The 25328-nt window shown below is 36.7% G+C and overlaps 1 protein-coding gene and 3 long non-coding RNA genes across 8 annotated transcripts; 3 read left to right on the top strand and 1 right to left on the bottom strand.

The window, feature by feature from the left end:
* The first annotated feature begins 2962 nt into the window (after positions 1–2962).
* On the top strand, positions 2963–5413 carry LOC113314698. Its single transcript, XR_003342581.1, has 6 exons — positions 2963–3283; positions 3370–3631; positions 3737–3827; positions 4104–4346; positions 4507–4804; positions 5055–5413. It is a non-coding gene; the product is annotated as an uncharacterized LOC113314698 (long non-coding RNA).
* A 383-nt stretch (positions 5414–5796) lies between these two features.
* LOC113314666 lies at positions 5797–8463 on the top strand. 5 transcript variants are annotated; one of them, XR_003342554.1, is made up of 7 exons: positions 5797–6062; positions 6153–6226; positions 6596–6773; positions 6877–6999; positions 7077–7254; positions 7340–7945; positions 8204–8463. It is a non-coding gene; the product is annotated as an uncharacterized LOC113314666 (long non-coding RNA). The 5 variants fall into 5 exon arrangements; XR_003342566.1 differs by having other exon boundaries at positions 6877–7254; positions 7340–7734; positions 7815–7945; XR_003342572.1 differs by having other exon boundaries at positions 6877–7254; positions 7340–7734; positions 7808–7945.
* A 410-nt stretch (positions 8464–8873) lies between these two features.
* Positions 8874–10357, top strand: LOC113314655. Its single transcript, XR_003342541.1, has 3 exons — positions 8874–9248; positions 9339–9392; positions 9962–10357. It is a non-coding gene; the product is annotated as an uncharacterized LOC113314655 (long non-coding RNA).
* A 1178-nt stretch (positions 10358–11535) lies between these two features.
* LOC113359365 lies at positions 11536–12468 on the bottom strand. Its single transcript, XM_026603014.1, has 2 exons — positions 12196–12468; positions 11536–12048 (listed from the first exon to the last, which is right to left on the bottom strand). The coding sequence occupies exons 1-2, from the start codon at positions 12466–12468 to the stop codon at positions 11536–11538; spliced, it is 786 nt and encodes a 261-aa protein (XP_026458799.1).
* Positions 12469–25328: the final 12860 nt, after the last annotated feature.

The following is a 25328-nucleotide window of genomic DNA, read 5'->3' as shown; positions in this document are numbered from 1 at the left end:
TAAATATCCACTAGAGACAACACATATTACTGCTCCAACATCTTATACCGAAGCATCAAAAGATCCAACATGGAGACCACCCATGGATGATGAAATTAATGCTCACATTCGCAATGGAACTTGGAGTTATGTTCCATATGAGGAATGAATGAATCTAATTGGCTCAAAATGGGTGTTTCTTGTCAAAGAAAAAGCTGATGGGTCAATTGACAGACGCAAAGCCAGATTGGTAGCACAAGGATATAATCGGCGTGAGGGACTTGATTACTATGAAACATTTAGCCCAGTGATAAAGCCTAGCACGATAAGGCTTGTTCTCTCAATTGTTGTGTCTCAAAATTGGACGATGAAGCAATTAGATGTCCTAAATGCATTTCTGCATGGTGAGTTAACTGAAGCCGTATATATGAAGCAACCACCAGGGTATGTCAATCCTGACTATCCTAATCATGTCTGTAAGCTCAACAAATCGATTTATGGGTTGAAACAAGCTCCGAGAACTTGGTTTTCCAAATTAAGTAATTTTCTCATTGCACTGGGATTCAAGGGTTCTATTTCTGACAGTTCTCTCTTTATACAACAAGCATTGGAAGGAGTTACATATGTCCTCATCTACGTTGATGACATCATCATCACAGGTTCAAAAACTGCTCTTATCACCAATCTTATTACTAATATGAGCTCTGCCTTTGAAGTAAAGGATATGGTAAACCTAAGTTACTTCTTAGGCATAGAAGTAATCCACCAAGACACTTCAGTGATACTCAGTCAGCAGAAGTATATAGTTGATCTACTCAAACGAACAAAAATGGATGTTGCTAAACCAGTCTCTACACCTCTTCCAGTAAATGCCAATATCAGTAAACACGGAAGTATGAAATTTGAGGACCATACTCTGTATCGTAGTGTCTGTGGAGCTTTACAATATCTTCATCTCACCAAACCAGACATTGCGGTAGAAGTCAACAAAGTCTGTCAGTATATGCATAATCCTTTTGTTAAGCATTTGGATCTAGTTAAGAGAATCCTACGATATCTCAAACATACAGTGCATTATGGTTTAGTTTTCCATCCTTCAGCGGATACAACACTTCATGCCTACTCAGACTCTGATTGGGCTGGCAGTTTAGATGATAGAAGATCAACAAGTGGCTACGGTATTTACTTTGGAAGTAATCTTATTTCGTGGAGTGCACGCAAGCAAAAAACGGTCTCTAAATCCAGTACTGAGGCTGAATACAGAGGCATAGCCATAGATACATCAGAATTGATATGGATTCAGTCACTATTGCATAAACTGGGCATTGCAGTACAAGTTCCAACATTGTGGTGTGACAATCTGGGTGCGACTTATCTGACAGCAAATCCAGTCTTTCATGCACGAATGAAACACATTGAAATTGATTACCATTTTGTACGAGAAAGAGTTGCAAACAAAACACTACTGGTAAAGTTTATTTCCTCAAAAGATCAGCTAGCTGACATTTTTACAAAGGGTCTTGCTTCTGTAAGATTTGAGTTTCTCAGAGCCACTCATGCACAACTTGTGGGGGGATGTTAGGAATACATCTCATCAAGACTCAGTCAAAGCTCTTCTGGTAACAACTGCCAAGAGAAAATCACGTATCAATCACTAGCTTGTGTTACGCTACAGATTGATATGGATTTATTGCAAATATATTCTCTATAATTGCTAGCTTATGTTACGCCAAAAACATCTCTGTAACCCTTGTAAGAAAGGCATGTAATCTCTATATATTTGTCTACCTTTCCACCAGTTGAAGTGTGGATCAATTCACCAAAATATTGTATTCTGTTTTTGATATGAAAACCAAATTGGGTTGTTTTACTATGATGAGTGTTTTGAAAAAAACCTGGTCATGTTGTGAAACTAATTTTGGTTGTAGTACTCATTTCTTTGATAATCTACGGAACTGATATGGCAACTTTAGTTTCCGCAGGACTAATTTTTTTAGCAGCATCCTGATATACCTTAAACTGAACACAGATTCACGCACATAGAACTGGCGAAAACCAAATGCTGCACCAGTTGCATAATTATGGTATGGCTATTAAGCATCAGATGCTGCAGAACACAATTTCCAAAGGTGCGCTGGAGAACGAAGAGATCCAGCAACGGGAAGTATGGTGCAAGTGCACTGAGTGCAGTCAGCCCCACTGAAGACTTATGTGAAACAGAGCCTGTGAAGGTTGGATTGTGGATTAGCATCTACACTGGGAAGCATAGTATTTTTGGCTTCCAAACTGCGCAATGGCACTGCCTACACCGTTCCCTCCAGATACACATGTTCCACCATTTCCACCTTCAAAGGAACATTCACCATCTTAAATTTTTGTTAAAGTCGAGCTTGGGCATCTTTGATGCAATACGTGACCACCAGTGGAGTTTCTTCACCGAAGCCTTTCCTGAGAAAATGTTCGATGACAGAGATAGCATGCACCCGCGACTTTATTTTCTCAAAGAAGATGACTAGAATAGGAATCTAATAATTTTCTCACAGGTTCTGTAAGTAGGAAAAAAGAAAAGGAAAAAAAAAACAGGATCTTGAAGCCTTCCATTGGCACCAGAATGCAACATTGGAATTCGGTTTACGTGCAAAACAGTTAAAAAAGCCAGGAAATTTTGTTTAATTACCTCTTAAATCTTAACTTATTCATTTGAGTACAGTGATATTGCGATTTCCGCTAATTACAAAATTCTCCGTTTTTGACTTCTCAAACTCAATTTGAGACAAGTTCTGTTCTTTTTGAAACATAGGTTCCTGTTTTCATAACTCAATCATTCATATCCACTTATGAGTTGCCCTTATCCACTTCCTAGATAGTAAATGTAAACCAACAGAGCCGGTATGATATTTCAGCCTCCAAACCCTAGCTAACACTATATAAAGAAAAGCTTGAAAGAGAGAGAGAGTGAGTGTATTGAGTTGAGAGAGTGGAAGAAGGTGTTGGAGGCAAAATTACCAGTAAATAGGAGTTGGGGTTGTCAATGAAGATTCAGAAGACCAAAAAAAAAGGAAGAAAGATCGGTTTATTCACAGATCTTGATACTTGGTTTGAGCGGAAAAGCTATTCACATTTTTACTTCACCATCTCTCAAAGCACCTGCTTGTTGTCTTCTTTGGGAGGATTCGTGTAGGTACCCTACTATGGTGTGCGGTTATTTGTTTTCGGTTTGACTCCATATGACGACATTTTCATCGTATGTGGTGTTGGAGTAGCAGTTAGGTTTTTGACTCCAGCCCTCTCTTGCACTGCTGAGGTAACATTGATTTTCTATGTATAACTGCAGCATATCAAGATTATCATGTATTGTATTTCTTGTTGTTTAATTTTTTTATTTTTTAGGTTAATATCATCTTCTACAGAAAGTGTTGTTCAATTGGCCAGTGATATTGCATTATTGGGGGTCTGTGTCTGCGAAGTCACTACAGAAGCACTTATTGAAGCGTAGTCATTGGTGAGTTTTTCAAGATATTCGAGGCATTCTCAAAGACTTCGACAACGGGATGAAGAATATTGAAAGTCTTTTCATGAAGTGAAGGAGAAATTGGATAAGTTTCAGTCTTGGGCTGGAAAATATAGTCATTCCCACAGACAAGTCAATAGGGTAATCAGTAACCATGAAATGTATTTGTCGATTTGGTTAATTCTGAACACCCTTTTTTTGAAATTCTGCTAACCCTTCTGATGCAATAATGATAATGGTATGTAGTTCAACAAATGCGGCGAAGTTGCAAGCTCAGAATGAACATTAGGATGCCGAGGGGAGTCTGATGGCAAAATGACTGAAAACTCCAGTAAAGGTACTTAGTCCTGAGTTGTTGTCAGTATTGAGTTTTAATGCATGTCACCAACTGTTTGATTCTGATTCAATTTGTGCATTTATTTATTTGCTTTTGCTAATTTCAATTTGAAAGATTGTGGCGCATACTTTGATGAGCTATTTTATTTATCAAAATGAAGTTGAACAAGTACACCCAACAAATGAAGTTTGTTTGGATCCCTCACCCCTTAAAAAGTTGTAAGATCAGATTTTGTTCAGTAAGGTTTCTTATGTGAACGATGTTGTTATCTTGTAGAGAAAACATCACTTCTTTGATGCCATTGGGGTCTTGCTAAAACAATCTTAGCGGTTCAACTGGGCAGACCATTGGGATAAGCAAGCTCGGGGAAAGATAAGCTGTGAGCCAAACATCAGGTGAACATACTAAGCAGAACCTGCAATTTTATCCTTCTTCGAGCTCCCTTCAAGAATGAAAAGGGAATTCGTTGTATCTGGATCTCTAGTCTTGAAGTCTGGCCTTACTCGAGCAATACACAAGGTAGACATTCATTATCAGCCAAGTTCAATTAAACTGATATATTGCTTTCTTCTTTGTTCCTTCTTCTTATGGAGTACACTTCCCCTTTTGAGAAAACCAATTACCTTGATTCTGATCTATATTGAAAAAAGTTTGACGATAAGTATCATTTGTCATGCAGATTCACAGCTGATATCATTGCCGTGGATCATGAAAATCACACATTTTTTGCTCTACTTGGACTCTACCGAGTTGTCTATGGAATTGATGTCTTTGACCCCAAGTTGAACATTGGCTCATCTGGAGCTGATATGGACATAAGCTTAAAACTTGAACATCGTGAAACTCACTGTCATCTTACAAAGAAAGGCTCATGACATTGTCGGGTTTATGGATTCTGGAAGTACCCCTTAAACCTTGAACATCGTGAAACTCACTATCATCTTACGAAGTTTTGTGCTCTCAAGAATTGCACATTGGTAAGCAACACCTATACTTTTATTTCTCAAACAGTCTGTTAGAATGATATAAGACTACTTTTGTCCCACACCTCATAGCCAATTTGAGGACACTGTCCTCAAAAACTAATTTTTTTTGTCTTCAGACTTCTATCAAACTTCAGGGTTGACTAGAAATCCACAGTTTTTTTTTCTTACGCCCCGTGTTCTTTATAGTATTACCCTTTTTTTTTACTAACTACTTGACCTCTGGAATTCTGTATTTTTGCAGGCAGTGGGAGTAACTCGGGCGTCTGACAAGTAAAGATTACAATATGAATGCTGAGTTGAAGTTTTGAAGCAAAAGAAAGATGTCTTTGTGGTTTTCATTGGTTTAGACTTTAGATGGCAGCTTCTACAAAAATTTACTAGTTAGATACAATTTGGGGTTGCTGTAATTTTTTGTACTTTGCGGTGGTTACAAAATAGAACAAATTTTTGTTTGCCAAGTGATCTTAAAATTCTAGTTAATGTGGCGAAACAATTCGACATACTGTGGAAAACGATTGTCTTAAGATTCTTGTCAGTCAGTTTTCAAGTCTTGAATGAAATTACAAATTTACTGTTGCCAATGAGCTAAACTGGCAGCAATGGGTCATTCCGAATCCAGTTTGTCAAGTTTATGCACACCATACAAGTAGGAAAAAAAAGGGTTCAAGTTTCTGTTTAATTTGAATTTGGATATCAGAATGTAAATTTTAGCCAACTTATTCATCTGAGGGCAATGGCATTCCACCAACTTCAAATTCACAGTTTTGATTTCTCAAACTCATTTTGAGACATGTAAGTCCTAGTTTTCAAAACTGAGGCACTTACAGATCCAATATCCAACCTGTCAAACAGTGAGTCATGACTCTATCCTGCCCTTATCCACATGATAGATGGTAAATATAAATCCACATTTAGCCCTAATACCCTAACCCTACCTATAAAAAGAAAAGGATCGAGGGAGAGTTCACTTTGAAGCATAACCCTTGAGAGAGAGTTGATGATCCAAAGTTCACAGATGTGAGAAATCAGTAGATCCAGATACTAAAACAAAATCAACTAACACAACGATATGGAAGGAAGCAAAGTTAGTAATAAATCAAAGCTGTTTGGGTTGCTGCTGAAGACTCGGAAGAAAAAAGAAATCATGTCACTGATTTGTATAATTGGTATGCGCGGACTCGGAAAAGCAGCTAACGGGAAGAGGTTGCTGTTAGACGAGTTAACATTTAAGCAGCCATTGATTCCAGTGGTATGTATATTTTGAATTGTTACGATTCACTATTTATTTTTTGTTTATGTGTTTGGGTTTATTGCTAATAAGTTTATAACTGTGTTTCAGTTAAAATCTCCCTTTCTGGTAATCCATCGATTGGTGTGTCTGATCCGGTGTACCGATAAATGCAATGGTTTAAGGTATAGATGTAATTCAATTGCCATTTAACTCGCTGCTTAAAAAAAATCTTTTAATGTTGAGGTCCTAAGCCTAAGAAACAATAAATTTGCTACATGACTATTTGGATTACCATATGCAGATGACTAGTTTAGATTTAATGACAGCGATTGGTGCATGTAGAATGTTTGGTAATATATATCAACTCAGTTCCTACAAGTATTGAAGTTTGTTTAGACCCCTCTAGACTTCTTCACCTCATAAGTATAGATTTTGTTGTATTGATCATATGCTGTTGAACTGCAAGGGAAATCTTGGATTTTTTAAGATTAGACTTTGGACTTCTGTCACATGCTGTTGAACTGAACTTCGAGGATGTGCTTTGTTTTCAGCTGAACCTGATTCTGAAAGTAATGCAAGTCCATGTCTTTGCAACTTTAAAGACCAGAAAGCACTGATCTGTATAATTGGTATGAGGGACTAGAAAAAGTTAACTATTTCACAGGAAAAGGCTGCTGTTGCAGTCTTTGGAAAATGTATCAATAAAGTTTCAGCAGCCATTCGATTGTGGTATGTATATTTTGACCAGTAAGATTAGATTTTCTTGTATGGATTTGTTGGTCAGTAAGACAATAACCTTACTTGTATGAACTATGGTGTTATTATCTTGTAGAGGAAACATCACTGCTTTGATGCCATCGGGGTGTTGCTAAAACAATCTTAGTCGTTCAACTGGATAGACCAGTGGGATAAACAAGCTCGGGAGGATAAGGAATGGATGTGAGCCAAACATCAGGTGAACATACTCAGCAGGAGCTGCAATTTTATCCTTCTTCGAGCTCCCTTCAAGAATGAAAAGGGAATTTGTTGTAGGTGGATCTCTAGGCTTGAAGTACTCGAGCAGTACACGGGATAGTCTGACCCCAAGTTGAACATTGGCTCATCTGGAGCTGATATGGACATGTACTACTGAGGAGAATAAGAGATTCACTGCTTTTCACCCAGAGATTGAGGAGCTTCTTTATAGTGATACTCAGAACAAAGAACACATGTATGACTTTTTCATTCACACCATTTCGTATTTGCACTATACTAGTACTATACAATTACTGATAAACTCTGACCCTGATTTTTAGTGGCACAGTGGTGCGTCAAAAGACCGTTCCAAGTCAATACTATTCTCAATGGCAAGACTTGATTGTGCGGGGCACATAACTGTATTACTTAGTGTACCTTGTTGTGGTGTCTGGAGACTGAAGAAATGAGTCAAAAGGACTTGGAAGAGCCGAGGAAATGAAGAACATGTTTGCCTCATATGAGACCTCCAAATTAGATGGAGATTTCTGCTGAATTTTCTCACAGAGGAACAGGGTTTGAAATGGTGAACTCTACTGTTGCCTTTTATGAAGCTTTTAGACGCACAGTTGTTGGAGCAATAACTCGTGGCCCACCGACATTTGCAGCTCTTCATGGTTGTCCCGCAGAGATCATTATTCATGAACATCTGCCTTCCATATTGATCCCAACCAAGGTGAAAAGTCCGCTGAGCTTCCTGTCGTTAAAGAGGTCTGTCTTATCATTTCTATTACATGTTCTGTTCATAGTATACAGGGTAGATACACTCAGAAAGGCTCATGACATGGTCTGGGGTTTATGGATTCTGGAAGTACACCTTAAACCATGAACATAGGGAAACTCACTGTCCTCTTAAGATGTTTTGTGCTCTCGAGAATTGCACATTGGTAAGCAACTCTACTTTTATTTCTCAAACATTCTGTTAGAATGATATAAGACTACTTTTGTCCCACACTTGATAGTCCCACACCTCATTGCCAATTTGAGGATACTGTCCTCGAAAATAAAATTTTCCTCTTCAGACTCCTGTCAAATTTCAGGGCTGACTAGAAATGCACGGAATTTTTTTCTTACGGCCCTGTGTTCTTTATATTATTGCTGTTTTTTTTTATTAACCTGACCTCTGTCATTCTCTATTTTTGCAGGAATTGGGAGTAACTGGGGCATCTGATGAGTAAAGCTTACGAGTTGACGATTTGAAGCAAAAGAAAGATGTCTTTATGAATTTCATTGGTGACTTTAGATGGCAGCTTCTACAAAAATTTCCTAGTTAGATACAATTTATACCCTGGGGGTTGCTGTCTTTGTACTACAAGAACACTTAAGAAAAATCAAAAGAATCTTATTGGGTTCTGCACACTTTTACTAGTTAGTTACAAAATGAAACACGTTTTTTGTTTGCCAAGTGATCTTAAAATTCTAGTTTATCTTGCGAAACAATCGAACAATTAAGACATGCTGTGGGAAATGATTTTGTATTGCCAATGTACAAAATCAACGCGTGGTATATTAGCTTGTCTAGCCTTGTCAGTAAGTTTTACAGATTTACGGTTGCCAATGGGTCAACTTTTTCATCTGAGGGCAATGGCATTGACATTTCCACAAACTACAATTCACAGTTTTTGATTTCACAAACTCAATTTGAGACATGCAAGTTTTAGTTTTCAAAACTGAGGCAGTTCTGTATCACAGATCCATTTGTCACCTTGTCAAACAGTGAGTCATGACTCTATCCAGCCCTTATCCACATGATAAATGTTAAATATAAACCCACATTAAGCCCTAATACCCTAACCCTACCTATAAAAAGAAAAGTATTGAGGGAGAGTTCCTTTGGAAACACAAATCTTGAGACAGATTTGTGATCCAAAGTTCAAATCGATGAGTAGATAGAGCAAAGATCAAAGCTATTGGTTGGTCCAAATACTAAAACAGGATCAACTAACATACCAATATGGAAGAATTGGTGTTGGAAGAAAAATCAGTAATGAATCAAAGCTGTTTGGGTTGTTGCTGAAGAATCAGAAGACCAGAAAGAAGAGAAGGAAGAAACAAAATGATGTATGCACTGATCTGTATTATTGGTATGAGCGGAATCGGTAAAGTTAATTGTATTAATGGGAAAGCTATTGTTGAGCGATTTGTAAGATTCAATCGATGAAGCTTAGCAGCCATTGATTGATTCATGTGGTATGTGTATTTTGAATTTTTACGATTCACTATTTATTTATTGTTTATGTGTTCGGGTTTATAGCTAATAAGTTTATAACTGCGTTTCAGTGAAAATCTCCTTTTCATTGAAGCCATCTGTTAGTGCGTCTGATCCAATGAAAGGTATAGGTGTAATTTCAATTGCCATTTAACTCACTACCTATTTCTCTAAAAAAAAATCTTCTAAGGTCCTGTAAGAATGCTTGAGCTGCTTTCATCCAACCATACAAGCCATTTTTGTAAAATATTACCTTAAGAAACAATAAATTTGCTACCGTCTGGTTACAAATAGATGGGCAAGTGTATTGAACAATACATGACTATTGAATTACTATATGCATATTGCCTAGTTTAGATTTTGTTGTATTGATCAAATGCTGTTGAACTGAAAGCTAAATTAGATTTTTTAAGATAAGATTTTGGATTTCTGTCACATGCTGTTGAACTGAACTTCATGGAGTTGTGATGCATTTATAAGATGCCACTCTGACAAACAAGTATGAGGGATTTATAAGATTTTGTCTTCCATTACTTTGATTCCAAATAAATTCAGCTCCTACAGTTGCTACCTTACACATGGAGGATCTATGATATAAGCTGTATTTGATGCATTTACTGTTCTTTATGATCTATCCCGTGAGCATTCCATTCATACTTTTCTTCGTTAAGCTACGTCACAGTTTCCTTTGCAGGATCCAGAAGAAACTCCTCTGTATGCGAACCTGTTCTTGTGTGCATATGTTGACACACGTTGAAGGATGCAAACCCATGTTATTTCTATCAGGGGTGAATGGTTCACGAACACCGGAAATTTTTGTGCTCTTTGATACGGAAGAAAAAGCTCTCCCTGCAGCATTGACAGTGTTTACAAAATGTCACATTTTTTTGTTTGTAAGTTATTGAAAAATTCTGGTTGATGTTGTGAAACACTTGCAAGTTATGTTTCGTGTATCCATTTTATGAAATTACAGTTGCTAGCAAGCTAAATTGGCAGTGGGCTACTTCTGTAATAGGAATTCTGAGTGTCAAGTTTATATACAGAACAAGTTGGAGAAAATGGTTGGATATTTTGTTTAAGTACCTGTTAATCGACACTCTTAACTTTAAAATTCACAGGGTTTTTTTTTTTCTTGCTAGAAAAATTAAGTAGATTAAGCAAAAAAGAAGTTTACAACTGAACTAGGAATGGAGGCACAGAGTATCCTTCCATTCTTCAGAACTTCTGAACCTAATGATAAAAAGACAGAATTTCTACTGATATGTCTAACTTCATGAAAAGAGAAATTGTTCAGAATAAAAAGGCTATCATCTAAGATAGAACTACTAAACCAGCTAACCTGGTTAGCTTTATTTCGTAAATAAGAAACATGATTTTTGGCATCACTATAGATGCAGATTTTATCGAAATCCAGGCTTCTTTCCCACTTAGTCGCTTCAAGAATTGCACAACACTCAGCTTCTTCTGGATCTCTAGCTATCCCTACAATTGTTTTGCAGCCTCTATAGTTCCCTGTGCAATAAGATAAATGCCAATGCCAATATCAGTAAAGTTTTTCCTGTATGAAGCATCACAATATAACATCATACAATTATCTGGCAGATTCATATATGTTTGCTGAGTAAATGAAGCTTGTGCTGTAGGAGGAAGCATTTCACTAGTCCTAGACTGGATTGTCTCTTCTGCAAGCTTCAGCGCATAAGTTGTTGTAGAGACAGCATTCAACACTTTTCCTTGGAAGATTTGAAACACCTATCTCTCCAGATGGTCCAAGTTGGGGTTTTCCACAGAAAATCCAAGCAACGTTCCATGGTTTGGTGGAAGGGTCCGTGGAATCCATCTAAACGCCAATAAGAATAGCGCTGAACGCCAATAAGATTGACGCAGTAAAGGACAAGAAACTCCAATATGAATGGCGTTGAACGCTAATCAAAATAGCGTAAGTCAAGCGCTAAAAAGAATGGCGTTCAGCGCTGTTAACAACAGCGTTTTTCAGCGCCATTATTATTTGCGCCAAACGCCAATCTTAATTGCGCTAACCACAAAAAACATCCAGGAGCCACTCGACTTCTCCAATCCTATACTTAGTTTTTTTTTTTTTAGTCTCTCATTTTTTCCTCTTGAACAAACTCGTTTTTTGGTTTCATATATTGAATCAAATCAAATCAAAAAGAAGATAAAATTGATTGAAACTAAATATACTTCAACTACATCAAATTGAAAAAAAAAACATAATTGAAGCTACATAGTTCCATAAGCTACATGGTTTCATATATTGAAATGACGATCATTGCTAGTGCTAGGATAACCAAGTGTTCTAGGAGGATAACCATGTTTTTTCAAAATCTTATTTTGTTTATCCAACATAAATTGCTGCTTCCATTCCGGCAAGGTCTCAACCACCACATCCAACACTTCGAGTTCATGTTTCTCCAAAGCCAAATCCACAGATTTCTTTTTTGTCTCCGCAATAGTTAATAAATATTCTTCTTGTCCATCCAATCTTGCCATCTTCTTTGCATTCTCTTCACTAAAATGTTTCAAAATACGCTCGGTTCCGTCGTTGATGGACGATAGCTCTGAAGCTTCCCTTTGTTGAGCCATATTTCCCGTTGGTCGACGAGGGCCATCCTCTTCATGCCATCTTGGGTCGCTTCTTGCGGGAGCACTACTTGTTGAAGCATTAACACTAGGAGCATCTGATTCATCTTCCACATTTTGAGTAGGACCAATTTCTTCGGGATTGAATCCGAGAACATGGGATTTGAAAAGTCGGTACACCTCTTCATTTTGAAAAGGTTTTCACTTGCTAACCTTACTATATTCCAATCTAGCTTTTCTCTCCTATAAAAAACAAACAAAACCCCAAGTTAGAAATCCTTCAATAAAATAAAATGATATACATTAAGAAATCTTAATAAAACTTACAAGATCATCAATTCCGCATCCGTTTGCATTGTTTCGATGCAAATTTCTTAAGATTCCAACCCATTTTTTGACATCTTTTTTCAAGGTACCAAATCTATTTTGCAACTTAGGAACAGTTCTGTCATTTTTATTCCCAAAGATGCTTACATAGGTATCGAATACCCGCTCCCAAAACTGGTTTAATTTTTGATCAACTCCGGCAACACCATCAAGTGTAATGCTTATCCAAGCTTTGGTGATTGCAACATCTTCGGGTGTAAGATATTTTGCCATGGTTAAAAAAAAGTCTGAATTGCAATGAATTTTAAGAAGATGGAGAAAAATCTAGAGAAGATGGAGAAAAATCTAGAGATTGAAAGGTTTTGGTCTGAGCTGAGAAGTGATCAACTTATAGGGAAAATTTCGAATTCAAAAAAATAGCCGTTGAAACGCTATTGTTAATGGCGTTTTTTTGTGAGTCGTTGATTAGAAGGAGCCGTTACAGATCTAATAGTTAGGAATGAAACGCAATTCTTAATAGCGTTTGGCGCTATTCTTAATAGCGCTAAACGCTATTCTTATTTGCGCTTTTCTTGAAAAACATCCAGAACCTAAGCCAATTCCTCAAGTTCCATACTTAGTTGTTTTTTCATCTCTTTTGAAAATCCATACTTAGTTTTTTTTTCCTTCTCTTTTGAAAACAATGAAAACCATAAATTGAAAACAGTGAAAACCATAAATAATACAATGAAAATATTAATATTTCTTAATTTTAGATTTTTGGACATTCTATATAGTTATTGCTTCGTTTTTTTGCGACTTTCACTTTTGAAGATACATAATGATTCTCCCCAAATCGTATGTCAGGACTATATGAGTTAAATATCACACACATTGGTAATCAAGCGAAATAAAGAATATAACTTAAGCGAACAACATCGCACACAACAAAGTTGAGATGACGCACCAGATGATGTCAACAAAGTCACGAGTAAAGTGTGAAGAACTGTGCGAGAAGGTACACTATGCGAATATGAGCGATTGTATATGAGCGAATGTGTCGCATAGTGATCCCGAAAATAATGGGTTTCTTAGCTGTCATCCACTATGTAACATTCTATATAAAGGGGAGAGGTCATTGTTTCTAGGAGGATTCTAGGACAACTCTTGAAAAGGAAATAGGAAGAGAGAGAAAGTGAGCTTAGGTTTCAAGTAGAATTGTTGTAATACTTGAATCATTCTTGTAAACATTCTTAATCTTTAGTTAATAAAACAAGAATTCATGATGATCACCTAGAGATTGAATCAGTTATAGTGAAATATAGTTGTAAGAAATCTTACAACTACATTTTTGGCGCTACAAACAGCTCTAGATGTTAATTCCTGTTAATAGATCTGAAATTCATAAGGGATTCATGAAGACAACAAGAGTCGAATTAATTCAAGAAAGAGGCAGAGATATACAGTATAATAACATAACTAAAGTATCAATTTCTGAGGCAGATTTTCAAGCGACGATAACCGGGAGAATTCATAAAAGAAATTACGAAGGCAAGAAGGTGAAAGCGGTAGAGAAAGAATTACCATTACAAGATTGGGAAAAGGTAAAGATTTCATTTTCGGCAAATGAAATTCCAGAGGAAAACTTACAGCGAGCAGATCCATTGGTAATTACGGTCACAGTCGAGCGACAAAACATTATTGCAAACCAGAGGACATTTGAAGGGTGGGCGATTGATAATACATTGATAGATACATGAAGTGCAGTTGATATATTATTTTATCGCACATTCAAAGCAATGGGATATAAAGATCCAGAAATGAAACCTACAGCCTATAATGTTCATGGATTCAATAGAGCAGTTACAAAGACAAAGGGAGAAATCGTGACGCGAATATTACTGGGAGAGGTTGAAACAAAGATAACACTATGTGTGATTTACATTGAGTCACCATACAACATGTTGTTGGGAAGACCATGGGTACATGGATTAAAGGCGGTAGCGTCAACGTTCCATCAATGCATCAGGTTTCCAATTCCAAGCGATATAGGTGAAATCAGAGGAGACATTAAGGTTGTGAATACTTGTAATCAAATAGATGTGCGAAATTATGAAGGACGATCCAAAAAACGAAAGGATCGAAGAAAATCCAAAGAACAAAGGAAAGAGGAGGAATTTCGAATATACATGATAAGAGAGACAGAAGGAAAAGGAATACCAGGCGAAGAACCAGCGGAGGAAGGTGGATGAAGTAAAGAAATTAAGGAACAAACACCTATAAGAGAGCCAAAAGTGAATTTTACCGCAGCAGAACCAACAAAAGAGATAAATATAGGAATTGAAGAAGAACCGAAAATATTAAGAATTGGAGCTAAAATGGATAAAGAAGAAGAGGAAAAAACAATAAGCATTCTGCGAGAATATAATGATACTTTCGCATGGAGTATGGAAGAAATGCCTGGATTAGATCTGTCCGTTGCATGTCATAAATTAGACATTAAGAAGAATGTAAAGCCGTTCAAGCAAAGGATAAGGAAAATTGCGACTGATTATCATCCTAAAATAGAAGCAGAACTACAAAAGATGTTAGATGCGGGAATTATAAGGGAGGCAAAATATCCAGAATGGATAGCAAATATGGTGGTGGTACCTAAAAAGAACAAAGGAATTAGGATTTGCATAGATTTTACAGATTTAAACAAAGTATGCCCTAAAGACAGCTTCCCTTTACCCGATATACCTCAAATGGTGGAATCCGCATCAAGGAGTGATAGAGTCACAATGTTAGATGGGTATAAAGGCTATAATCAAATTCCTTTGGCAGAAGAAGATAAAAAACACACCGCTTTCTTCGCACTAGGAGGTTTATATTGTTACACGAAAATGCCGTTTGGATTGAAGAATGCTGGTGCGACTTATCAAAGAATGGTGCAGAAAGTGTTCGAAAAATGGATACATAAAACATTGGAGGTCTATGTAGATGATATGCTAATTAAAATAAAATAGGCGAAAGATCACGTTGATGATTTGCGAGCAATATTTGAACAGATGCGAACATTCAATATTAAAGTAAACCCATAAAAATGTATAATTGGTGTATCATCAGGAAAATTCTTAGGCTATATTATATCCAAGGACGGAATACAAGTTGATCCGGAGAAGGTACAGGCGATTAGAGACATGCCACCACCTGCGACAGTCAAAGATGTTCAAAATTTAAATGGATTGATAGCATCATTAGGAAGATTCATTGCAAGATCTTCGGAAAAATGCAAACACTTTTTCAATATGCTAAAGAAGGGAACCAAATTTGAATGGACAAAGGAGTGCAACGAAGCATGACAGAGCATAAAAGATTCTTTGGTAAATTTATCCATTATGCAAAAGGCGAAGCAGGGAGAAGCATTGTTATTGTATCTAGCATCAACATCTCATGCATTAAGTGCAGTACTGTTACGATCAGAGGAAGGTGTAGAAAAACCGATATATTACATAAGCAAAACATATAACTCCGCAGAAAAAAAAATTATTCAAAAATCGAAAAGATGATTCTCGCACTGGTATATGCATCATTCAAGCTTTGCATCTATTTTCAAGCTCACAAAATTAAAGTATTAACAAGAGTACCAATTGAAAATACAATGAAGAATTCAAAGAGGTCAGAAGAATAGAGAGGTGGAATGCACAATTAGGAAACTATGAGATTGGTTATGAAATTTTATCTTCACCAAAATCTCAAGTTATCGCAGAGTTTTTTGCAGAATTTCCAATAGAAGAAGATGAATATGTAGAAGAAATGATGGAGGTGGATGAAGAACATGGAAATCCTAATGATTTATTGACTGAGCGAAATCCAAACAGATGGGAGATTTTGGTGGATGGATCCTCCAATGGAGAAGGTAATGGGATTGGTATTGTATTCATTTCACCAACGGGAGCGAGAATAGCTTACTCATTCAGATTGGACTTCGCATCCACAAATAATGAAACTGAAAATGAAGCAGTCGTTCACGCACTAAGATTAGCAATTGAAATGAAGATTGAAGATGCGCGAATAACTAGTGATTCTCAGCTGGTAATTCGTCAGATAGAAGGCACATATAGTACTAATGAACCATTTTTGCAAAAATATAAGAGATTGGTTATGGATTTAGCAATGCAAATTCCAAAAATAAGTTGGAGACATATAGGGAGAAAAGATAATAGACTCGCAGATGCATTGGCGTTCATACCATCAATGTTAGTAGATCCGGTCGCAAGGGATATAAAAATACAAACACTATTATTACCATCTATAGAAAAGGGTGTAGAAGTGCAAACAGATGTGATGATCATAGACGATACACAAGCAAAAAATGTGAGCGACGAGAAATATTGGAGAACTGAGATACACTCTTATTTAGAGAAATGGGAATTGCCGAAGAAAAGATTAGAAGCACACAAATTAAAAAGTCGTGCGACAAATTATGAATTAAGGGATGGTGTTTTTTATAGAAGGTCATTCCTTGGACCTTCGCTCAGATGTCTTACGCGAAAGGAAGGAATCGAAATTCTAAAAGCATTACACTATGGCGATGCTGGCAACCATAGTGGAGGAAGATCACTCGGATACAGAGCAAAAATACAGGGCTATTACTGGCCATATATGCATGAAGATGCAAAACAAGTTTCGATAAGATGCGAAGAATGTCAACGTCATGGTAAGAAGATACATGCACCTGGGGCTATGCTTAATACATCAACAAATGTGTGGCCCTTTGGAAAATGGGGAATAGATATTGTTGGACCATTTATACCAGGAACGGGACAAAAAAGGTTCCTAATTGTCGCAACAGATTATTTCACTAAATGGGCAGAAGTAAAAGCAGTTCAATATATCCGCGATAAAGACATCTTCACATTCATTTTTAAAAATATTATATGCCGATTTGGCATTCCTGCATAATTGGTGTCTGATAATGGGAAGCAGTTTGAAGGCGAGAATATAACAATGCTTCTCAATGCGTTCAAAATTTAAAGTGGAAAATCTACTCCTTTATATCCTCAGAGTAATGGACAAGTAGAAGCTACAAAAAAAAATCGTAGACAACCTGAAGAAAAAGTTAGAAGGGGACAATAAAGGATGGTGCGAACAAGTACATAATGTAGTATGGGCTTACAGAACTACAAGAAGAGAAGCAACCGGAATGTCTCCCTTCTGTCTGACATATGGAGTAGAGGAAGTGCTACCAGCAGAAGTGATCATCCCTACGACAAAGAGAGAAGTTTGGGAAAAGAATTTAAGTGCGGACTTGATTTTAACAAAGTTGGATGATTTGGAGGAAGTAAGAGAAGTCGCTTTCCAGCACATGGAAAACTATCAAAAAAGACTAGCTCGAGAATAAAACAAGCGGGTTAAAATAAGAGCATTTGAACCATGCGAATTAGTTATGCGCGAAGTTCCAGTATATCAAAGAGGAAAAGATGGAAAATTGGAGAAAAGCTGGGATGGACCTTATATAATAAAAAGAATAGTTGGAGAGGGAGCCTATGAATTAATGGATCCTGAAGGACGAAATACAGGTCGTAAACTAGATCGCCCTTGGAATAGGCAATTCTTGAAAAAATATTATCCATAGCCACCTGCGAGTCAATTCGCATGAATAAACAATTAATAGCCTGAAAGTTCATATTTTGGAACAAGTTTGTAATGCGAATATTTCGCTCGAAAGTTAAGAAATTCTATAAAAAGAAAAGTAAGACTTTGATAAAGGCTGCAAAAAATGATATTTATTATCATATTGGCTAGGAATCCGAATGTGGCGTGCACCCAAGTTCGCTCATATGCAAGAGGCAATATAGTAAGACCTATCGCACGTCATAATCAGAAATACCTAGAAGGCATGACTCAAGGGAAGGCTACACCGACCCCGGAACTTGAGTTGTGGAGATTTGGGGTAATAATTAAACGATAATGCCCATCCGGGAGAGATACCTTAATATTTCAGTCTAAGATATAAATCTTAGATTAAGAGCCTAAGGTGAGAAAGGCTCTCCCAAGGAGTGCAGAAACTCGATCAGGGCGCCGAGGTACACGGTTGAGTCAAGAGTGCCCGGGACGTCTGGAGTGTACCTCTTCACTCTTGAAAAGTCCTGACTATGATGCACTCGGTCCGAAGATACCCCACTTAGGGTGCGATCTTGCTGCCATAAACCCTATAGGTAGTGTATGCGAGATTGTGAAATCAACTGGTTGTTTAAAAACCGGATGAGAAGAGCCATAATCTTAACCCGATAGAGGTAAGCTTCCTTGAAGGGGAAATCGGAGGGGAAGATAAGGACGACACCCTCCATTAGGGAGATGAATTGTGTCAAAACTCGTAAATGTCACAATACTTATAACTCAAACGAGTATTAAGACTTGTGATATTTATGCGACAAACCTGAAGAGGAAATAATACGAGCGAAAAAGATAAGACGACATCAATGGGTCGATGTACTAAAATACAAAGACTTCCTGAGATTTCGCCGCAAAAAATGAGGCAAGATAAGACCTTTACATAGGAAGGAAAAATAAGACCTCCTAAGTAAATTAAACAAACCACTGATAAATTCGCACGATTGTTTCTTACAAGGAACATAATAAGAGGCAAGTATGGAAATTAAAACAACAATGTATTATCTTCCTTGAAACAAACAAATATGCGAAGGCTCAAAATATGTTGAAATAAAGAAAGGAAATCAAGAATGCTTAACAGTAGCATCTTATTCAAAATACTCTTCATACTTTAGCACTGGATCCAAGATTTTCAATCTCAGTACTGGCTTCATTAACAAATTTCTCTTCTTCTTGCTGAATTTCTTCATCATCTTGATCTTTTTCATCATCGCTTAAAAAGTCAAAATCACTATCTGGCTCAGGATATTCTTCATCCGCACCCACATTGCATACGGGGAGTTTTACTGGTGGAAGAGAGTTGCTTGAGAGAATTCCATCAATAACATATTGGGCACTAGAGTGGCCTTTGCGAATAGCTCCTCTTTCAAGATTTCTAGCATTTATCTCTAGAAAATTCTTCTGAAATGCAAATCTTCTTCGTGCTCTGCTTCGAGACACAGAGAGAGAGAGCTCAAGGTTCCCACGAAATAATTCCAGATTTGCATAGTCTTTGCGAACCTTGGATAATTCAGAATTCAATTGAGCAACAGCAGACTGGTGCGATATTTCAGAATCTACAAAGAATAATAAATAACCATAAATAGAAATAAAGAATTAATATTGTGCGAAAAAGTGCTAAGAAATCATAATAAGGCAGTCAACCTTAGCTAACTACCTTGGAAGAATTTGGAAAAAGCAAGGGTATTGTCCTTCATACTTTCCATAGCCTTATCAAATCCATCACCAACTGAACCACTGAGACGGGAGCGAATTTTCTTTTCTTCAGAAGAAAGAGATTTATTATTTTCTTCAGAAGAAAGAGATTTATTCTTTTTCATAAGAATGTCATAGGAATTCTTCAATTGACTGTATTGTTCTTGAAACTGATTCTTCTTCACAGAAAGATTTATATTATTCTGAATTAGTTTCTCATTCCGGGAGCTTAAATCTTTAAGCGAAGTATCGTACTGCTCCTTCAGTACGCGAAGAGTTCGCGCTTGGTTTTCATTAATTTCATGAAGAATTGAATACTAATGTGAAAACATTGTTTCTTTCTTCGAGAAAGATAGTTTCTCCCTAGAAAGAATATGGTTTTCTTCTGATAAAGATTGATGAAGTAAATCAGCATCGCGTGACAATTTAAAAAAAATAAGATATTTGATCACTAAGAAAGTCAATTTTTTGAGTGAGATGGTCATTTTCATGGGAAAGGTTGTCAATCTGATCAAGTGAATATGAATATTGATTATTTAATTGATTTAGTTGAGACTGCAACTTCGCGTTATTCGCTTGGGTATCTTCAGCAAGGAATTGAAAGTCATATCTCTCATTCTTTCGCTTCTGGTTTAAATCTTAACAAATGCACGAATAAATTTACAAAAATGAATGTACGCGAAGGAATACATAATACGATAAGTGAGTCAAATATAATAATAAATACCTCTAAGTTTTTGATTTTCGCTGCGAAGATTTTCATTCTCAAAATTTGGAATTTGGAGTTCTCCTCTCAGCCTTTGTATTTCCTTCTCCAAAGAAACATTTTTATGCGAAAGTTCCAACTGAGAACAACTAGATTCAAAATGCTTTTCAGCAAGCATCACACGACAATGAGAATCCTAAAAAGGAAAAAATGAGGTTAGTATGACTTGGAAGTATCATTAAAGAAGATAAAGTTAAGGTGCGAAGGATAATTACCAGAACATCTAGAGCAACATGGAAACTCGGGTCAATTTGGGAAAGGACCTCATCCCTTGAAGCTTTATCAACGGGAAATTCACATAAAAGCTTGCTTAAGGCAGAACCTGAGCAAAGCTTGCAAGGATCATCAGTTAAAGATTGGGCAGAGTTGATGACATCGGATAGAGTTTGAGCAGTAAGTTTTACACTATCCAAAGCTTTCTTATTCAAAGGAAAAGAATTTAGTAAGGAAACAGAAGAAGGAGTAGTAAAATCTGTTGGGATGGGGGATTTCTTTTGAAAAAGGTTCGGTTGAGAGCTAGAGTTAATGGGTGAAGAAAAAACTTGATTTGCATGCAATGGAGTCGCAGAGGCAACAGGGGAGTGCTTTTTATTACTTGGCTAAGAGAAAGCTCCTTATTCACAGGAGACTCTTTAAAAATTTCGTCATAAGTAACATAGGCATTCTCATCCATAAGAGGATTTGTTGGTGAAGGAGTAGCAGGAACATTCTTCTCAGAAACCAGGGGAGATATATGGGTGACAGAAACATCTTTTTCAAGAGTTTGACTTATTATCAGAGTGATAGGAGGACTAGTATGTGAAGGCTGAACTGTGAATACAGGAACAACATCTGTAGCGCTAAAATCTAGAATAGAAAGATTTGAAGAGAGTGGTATGGGTTTGCGAGACTTTTTAACTTTCTGCTTCTTACCATCAACCATCTCAGCGTCGGAAGCCTGCGAAAATAAAGTAGATAAGTAATAGAGGCAACAATATTGTTTTAAGATAATTGGGTATTCCTTACTTCTTTATTATGCGAAGCCTTCCTCTTGTGAGATTCCTTATTTTGAGATTCATTATCAATGCTCGGTTTCTTCTTCTGCGATTCCTTATTTTCACTTGAAGAAGACTTGGGTTTCATGATTCGAAGAGCGCTAATGGAAGAGCTTTTCCTGCGACAGTATGGGAATTAGATCAGAAAAAAAAAAAATTTAAGAATGGTTAAAATCAATAGTCATCATGAAGAAAGGAGACAAACTTTGGTTCAGAGTTCATGGTGGAAGAACAATAGCAGAAGAAATCAGTGACATCAGCGGAAATGGGTAATAACAGATGAAGATGAATAGCAACAAGAGAGAGAAGATAAATGATGAAGAAGGAAGAGATTATTGTGAAAAACCCTTAAATAGATGAAAATAAGTAACCGATTGAAGACGGTTCAAGCCGGTAAAAGGGAAGAAAATCGACACGTGTAGAGAGGAACTTGAAACCCGGATAACTGACGACAAAGTATAATGGAAAAAGATAGGCATGTGCGATTTTCAAGAGGAGAATTTCTCATCGCTCACTCTGAATAATAAGCAATATGAGAAGAGGCAAATGTAGGAGTTAAATATCGCACACGTTGGTAATCAAGCGAAGTAAAGAATATAACTTAAGCGAACAAGATCGCACACAACAAAGTTGAGATGACGCACCAGATGATGTCAGCAAAGTCACGAGTAAAGTGTGAAGAACTGTGCGAGAAGGTACGATATGCGAATATGAGCGAATGTGTCGCATAGTGATCCCGAGAATAATGAGTTTCTTAGCTGTCATCCACTATGTAAAATTGTATGGGCAAATTAAGAAAGTGACCAACTTTCTGACCCCAAATTAATAAACCGGCCAGTTTTTCTAAGCTCTTATATAAATTGGCCATACCGTTAGTTTTTGTGTTAGGACCCACCAAACTGGTCGCACGTTATTGAAAGAGTCAAAAATGTGTGAACCATTACCTAGCTACCCTTCTTTCTCCCTCGCAAGCTCTAACACAGTAGTATGTATGAGAGAAGAAAAAGTGGCCGCCCAAATCATGATGGTTGTTCTGCTGCTTGACTAGTTTTCAAAAAATAACCTCCTCCATATGTTGTTGTCATTCCCAGGCTCAGATCCATCAGATTACCGACACCACCATCCACAACTTGTTCTTTTGCCGGTAGGAGTTTATTTCTCTTATGATACTCCATCTTCTCCGGGACTAATAAAACAGGTGATGGAAAACATAAGAGGCTATCACAAAAAATTGGATATTTTCCCGGATTACTGTGTTCAATCATTTGTTGGCGATAATTTAAGGTATGGGTAGGAAGCAATCAAGTTCAATTGCATGTATTGATGTTTTTTCTGTTTGGATCAAAAAATTAGGGTTCTTGAAAGAACTAGACCTAAATTGACAAATTGAGTAAAACTGGGTTCTCTTTAATAAATTGACAGAGATTGTTCATTACTGCATGTTGGTCTTCTTTCTCTTTGTAACTTGTTGGCGATGATTCAATCTCAGGTGCTTTGAGAACTTCGGTGTTTGATAAATAGAATCATTGTAACTAAAAGAACTGAATCATTTTTAGGCGAGAATAAAAGGCAAGGTCGGGATCAAATTCTAAGTTGGATATATACGGGTAGAGTTCGAAAGCAAAGAAACTAGAAAAGAAAGTGATGTTGACATGGGTTGTGATTTCAAATCTGCAGCGAGATTTGTGCTATAGAAGTGAAGTAGCAATGAATGTCTGTCTCCTTCACTAATCTAACTCGGACTCAGTCAGCTATTTTAGGGACTTAATTGTCTTTTTGATGGACCAGATAACTGGCACGCAAGTGTTAACTAATGCTACCCGGAAAAGGTCAAACACGGCCACTTTATATAAACATTTGAAAAAATGGTCATTTTCTTAATTATATGGCAAAAAGTTGGTCATTTTGTGAGAAAGTTCAAATTCTATATAAAGGGGAGAGGTCATTGTTTCTAGGAGGATTCTAGGACAAATCTTGAAAGGAAATAGAAAGAGGGAGAAAGTGAGCTTAAGTTTCAAGTAGAATTATTGTAATACTTGAATCGTTCTTGTAAACATTCTTAATCTTTAGTCAGTAAAACAAGAATTCATGATGATCACCTAGAGATTGAATCAGTTATAGTGGAATGTAGTCGTAAGAAATCTTATAACTACAAGGACATAGTCCGCGTCCAACTTAAATAGGAGCAACAGTTGTGAACAAAGTTTTTGCTCTCTTCAATTAGTCCGTTCAAGTCCCTTTGTGGTTGATTGTCCATCGGTTCTCGTGAATCGACCACTTTCTTGCCCTGATTTGAGATTTTATTTAGAATTCCTTTCACTTTCTATTTTATTTTACTCAGGCCGTTAATTTCTGCCCATGTTAGTAATGTGTTTAGCTATAATGTGCAGGAGGACACATTAACCTAACAGTAATATTTGGTGGTGCTGCGAACGAGTTTAACCTTGGATACAGCGAAGGAACGTGATTAGCGGCTGAAATAATTGGGTACCTGGCTTGGACAAAGAGCATACTATGTTACTCATTTGTGATTTTCAGGGTTGTGTTTCACAAGTGAGAGATAAGCAGGCTACAAAATTTAATTAGCATTTCCCATTGCTTACTCAATCTGTTTATGCAAAAGAAGCAAAACTTCACATAAAGACTCAAAACCCAGTGGGGTAAAAATATAGCAAAGGCTATTCGTTCTCGGGGTTTTATTCATGCAATTTACATTTCCAAGTTCTTCGATTATTCTTCTCCCTCACACGGGCACACCATCTAAACTTTTGTGCTCTTGCAGAAGGAAAAGCTCTCCTTGTGCAGCATTGCAGTGCTTATGTAATGTCACACATTTTTTATGTGTGTAAATTATTGAAAACTCCTGGTTGATGTTGTCAAACAATTGCAAGTTATGTTTCATGCATCCATTTTATGAAACTACAGTTGCTAGCAAGCTAAACTGGCAGTGGGCTATTTCTGTAGTAGGAATATACGAAACAAGTTGGAAAAAATGGTTGGATATAATGTTTAATTGCCCGTTAATGGACACTCTTACCTTCTAAATCCACTGTTTTTAATTTCTCAAAAACAACTCATTTCTTTGCTTCAAAAAAAAAAAAAAAAAAAAAAATCATTTCTTGTTTTCTAAACTGGAAACCGGTTTTGAGGGATACTCAAAATCAATAACCCATTATCCATCATATTTTTATCACGACAATAATGCCCCTACTTCATTAGTGTTAATGATAATAATTAGAATCTAATATTAATGATGATTAGTGCTTAATGTCAATGACTATATAGTCTTAGTTTAAAAGATTTTTTTTTCTTTGAGAGATAATTAGGTTAGGGTTTGTTAAAGAAGAAGAATAAGAAATTAGGCTTTTGATATTTGCTGAACTAATGGATAATTAAAGTTTTCTAATACAAAGGCAAACTTCTAAACAAGGTTTAATGCCCTTTTTATAAGTTGAATTTGTCAAGAAATTGAATTTTTACAACCTAGATCTACTGATCAGATGAACGGTTCGGCTGATAACTTGTCAACGGAACCTATTTTTTCCGAAAACATGCCTAAGTTCAGCTGAAAAGTTATCAGCCGAACCTCTGAATTACCAGCCGAACCTAGGCAAACTTTCATAAAATCATAGGTTCGGCTGACAAGTTATCAGTCGAACTTCACTCTGCAACTGACGAATTTAGGTTCGGCTGATTCGAATGAAAAACTTAACAGCCGAACTAAGTGTGTTTTTAGACAAAATGAAGTTCGACTATCATTTTCATGTTTATTTATCAGCCGAACTGTTCTTCTGAAACATAAAAAGAAGAACAAAGATATATATCGGTTCCAATATGCGGATCTGAAGCTAAATCTCTTTGTGCAACGCTTCACACGACTCATTTATATTTGTTTTAATCAATGATTAAATATTAATGAATCAACAATTAATCACTGACGAAAATAAATTCCAAACAGTTTGATTGTTGATTAAATTATGTTAGGAATGAAAATGATTTTG

Source organism: Papaver somniferum, chromosome 1 (assembly GCF_003573695.1).
Source record: "Papaver somniferum cultivar HN1 chromosome 1, ASM357369v1, whole genome shotgun sequence".
In the NCBI taxonomy this organism is placed as follows: Eukaryota; Viridiplantae; Streptophyta; class Magnoliopsida; order Ranunculales; family Papaveraceae; genus Papaver; species Papaver somniferum.
This window is presented reverse-complemented; position numbering and strand designations above follow the sequence as displayed.

What these genes read in the sequence shown, in the direction of transcription:
- LOC113359365 (XM_026603014.1), bottom strand. Translation starts at nt 12,468, where the DNA reads ATGGCAAAATATCTTACACCCGAAGATGTTGCAATCACCAAAGCTTGG. An exon ending in GATGCGGAATTGATGATCTT is followed by an intron (nt 12,049 to 12,195) that starts GTAAGTTTTATT and finishes CAAAATGAAGAG; the next exon opens with GTGTACCGACTTTTCAAATC.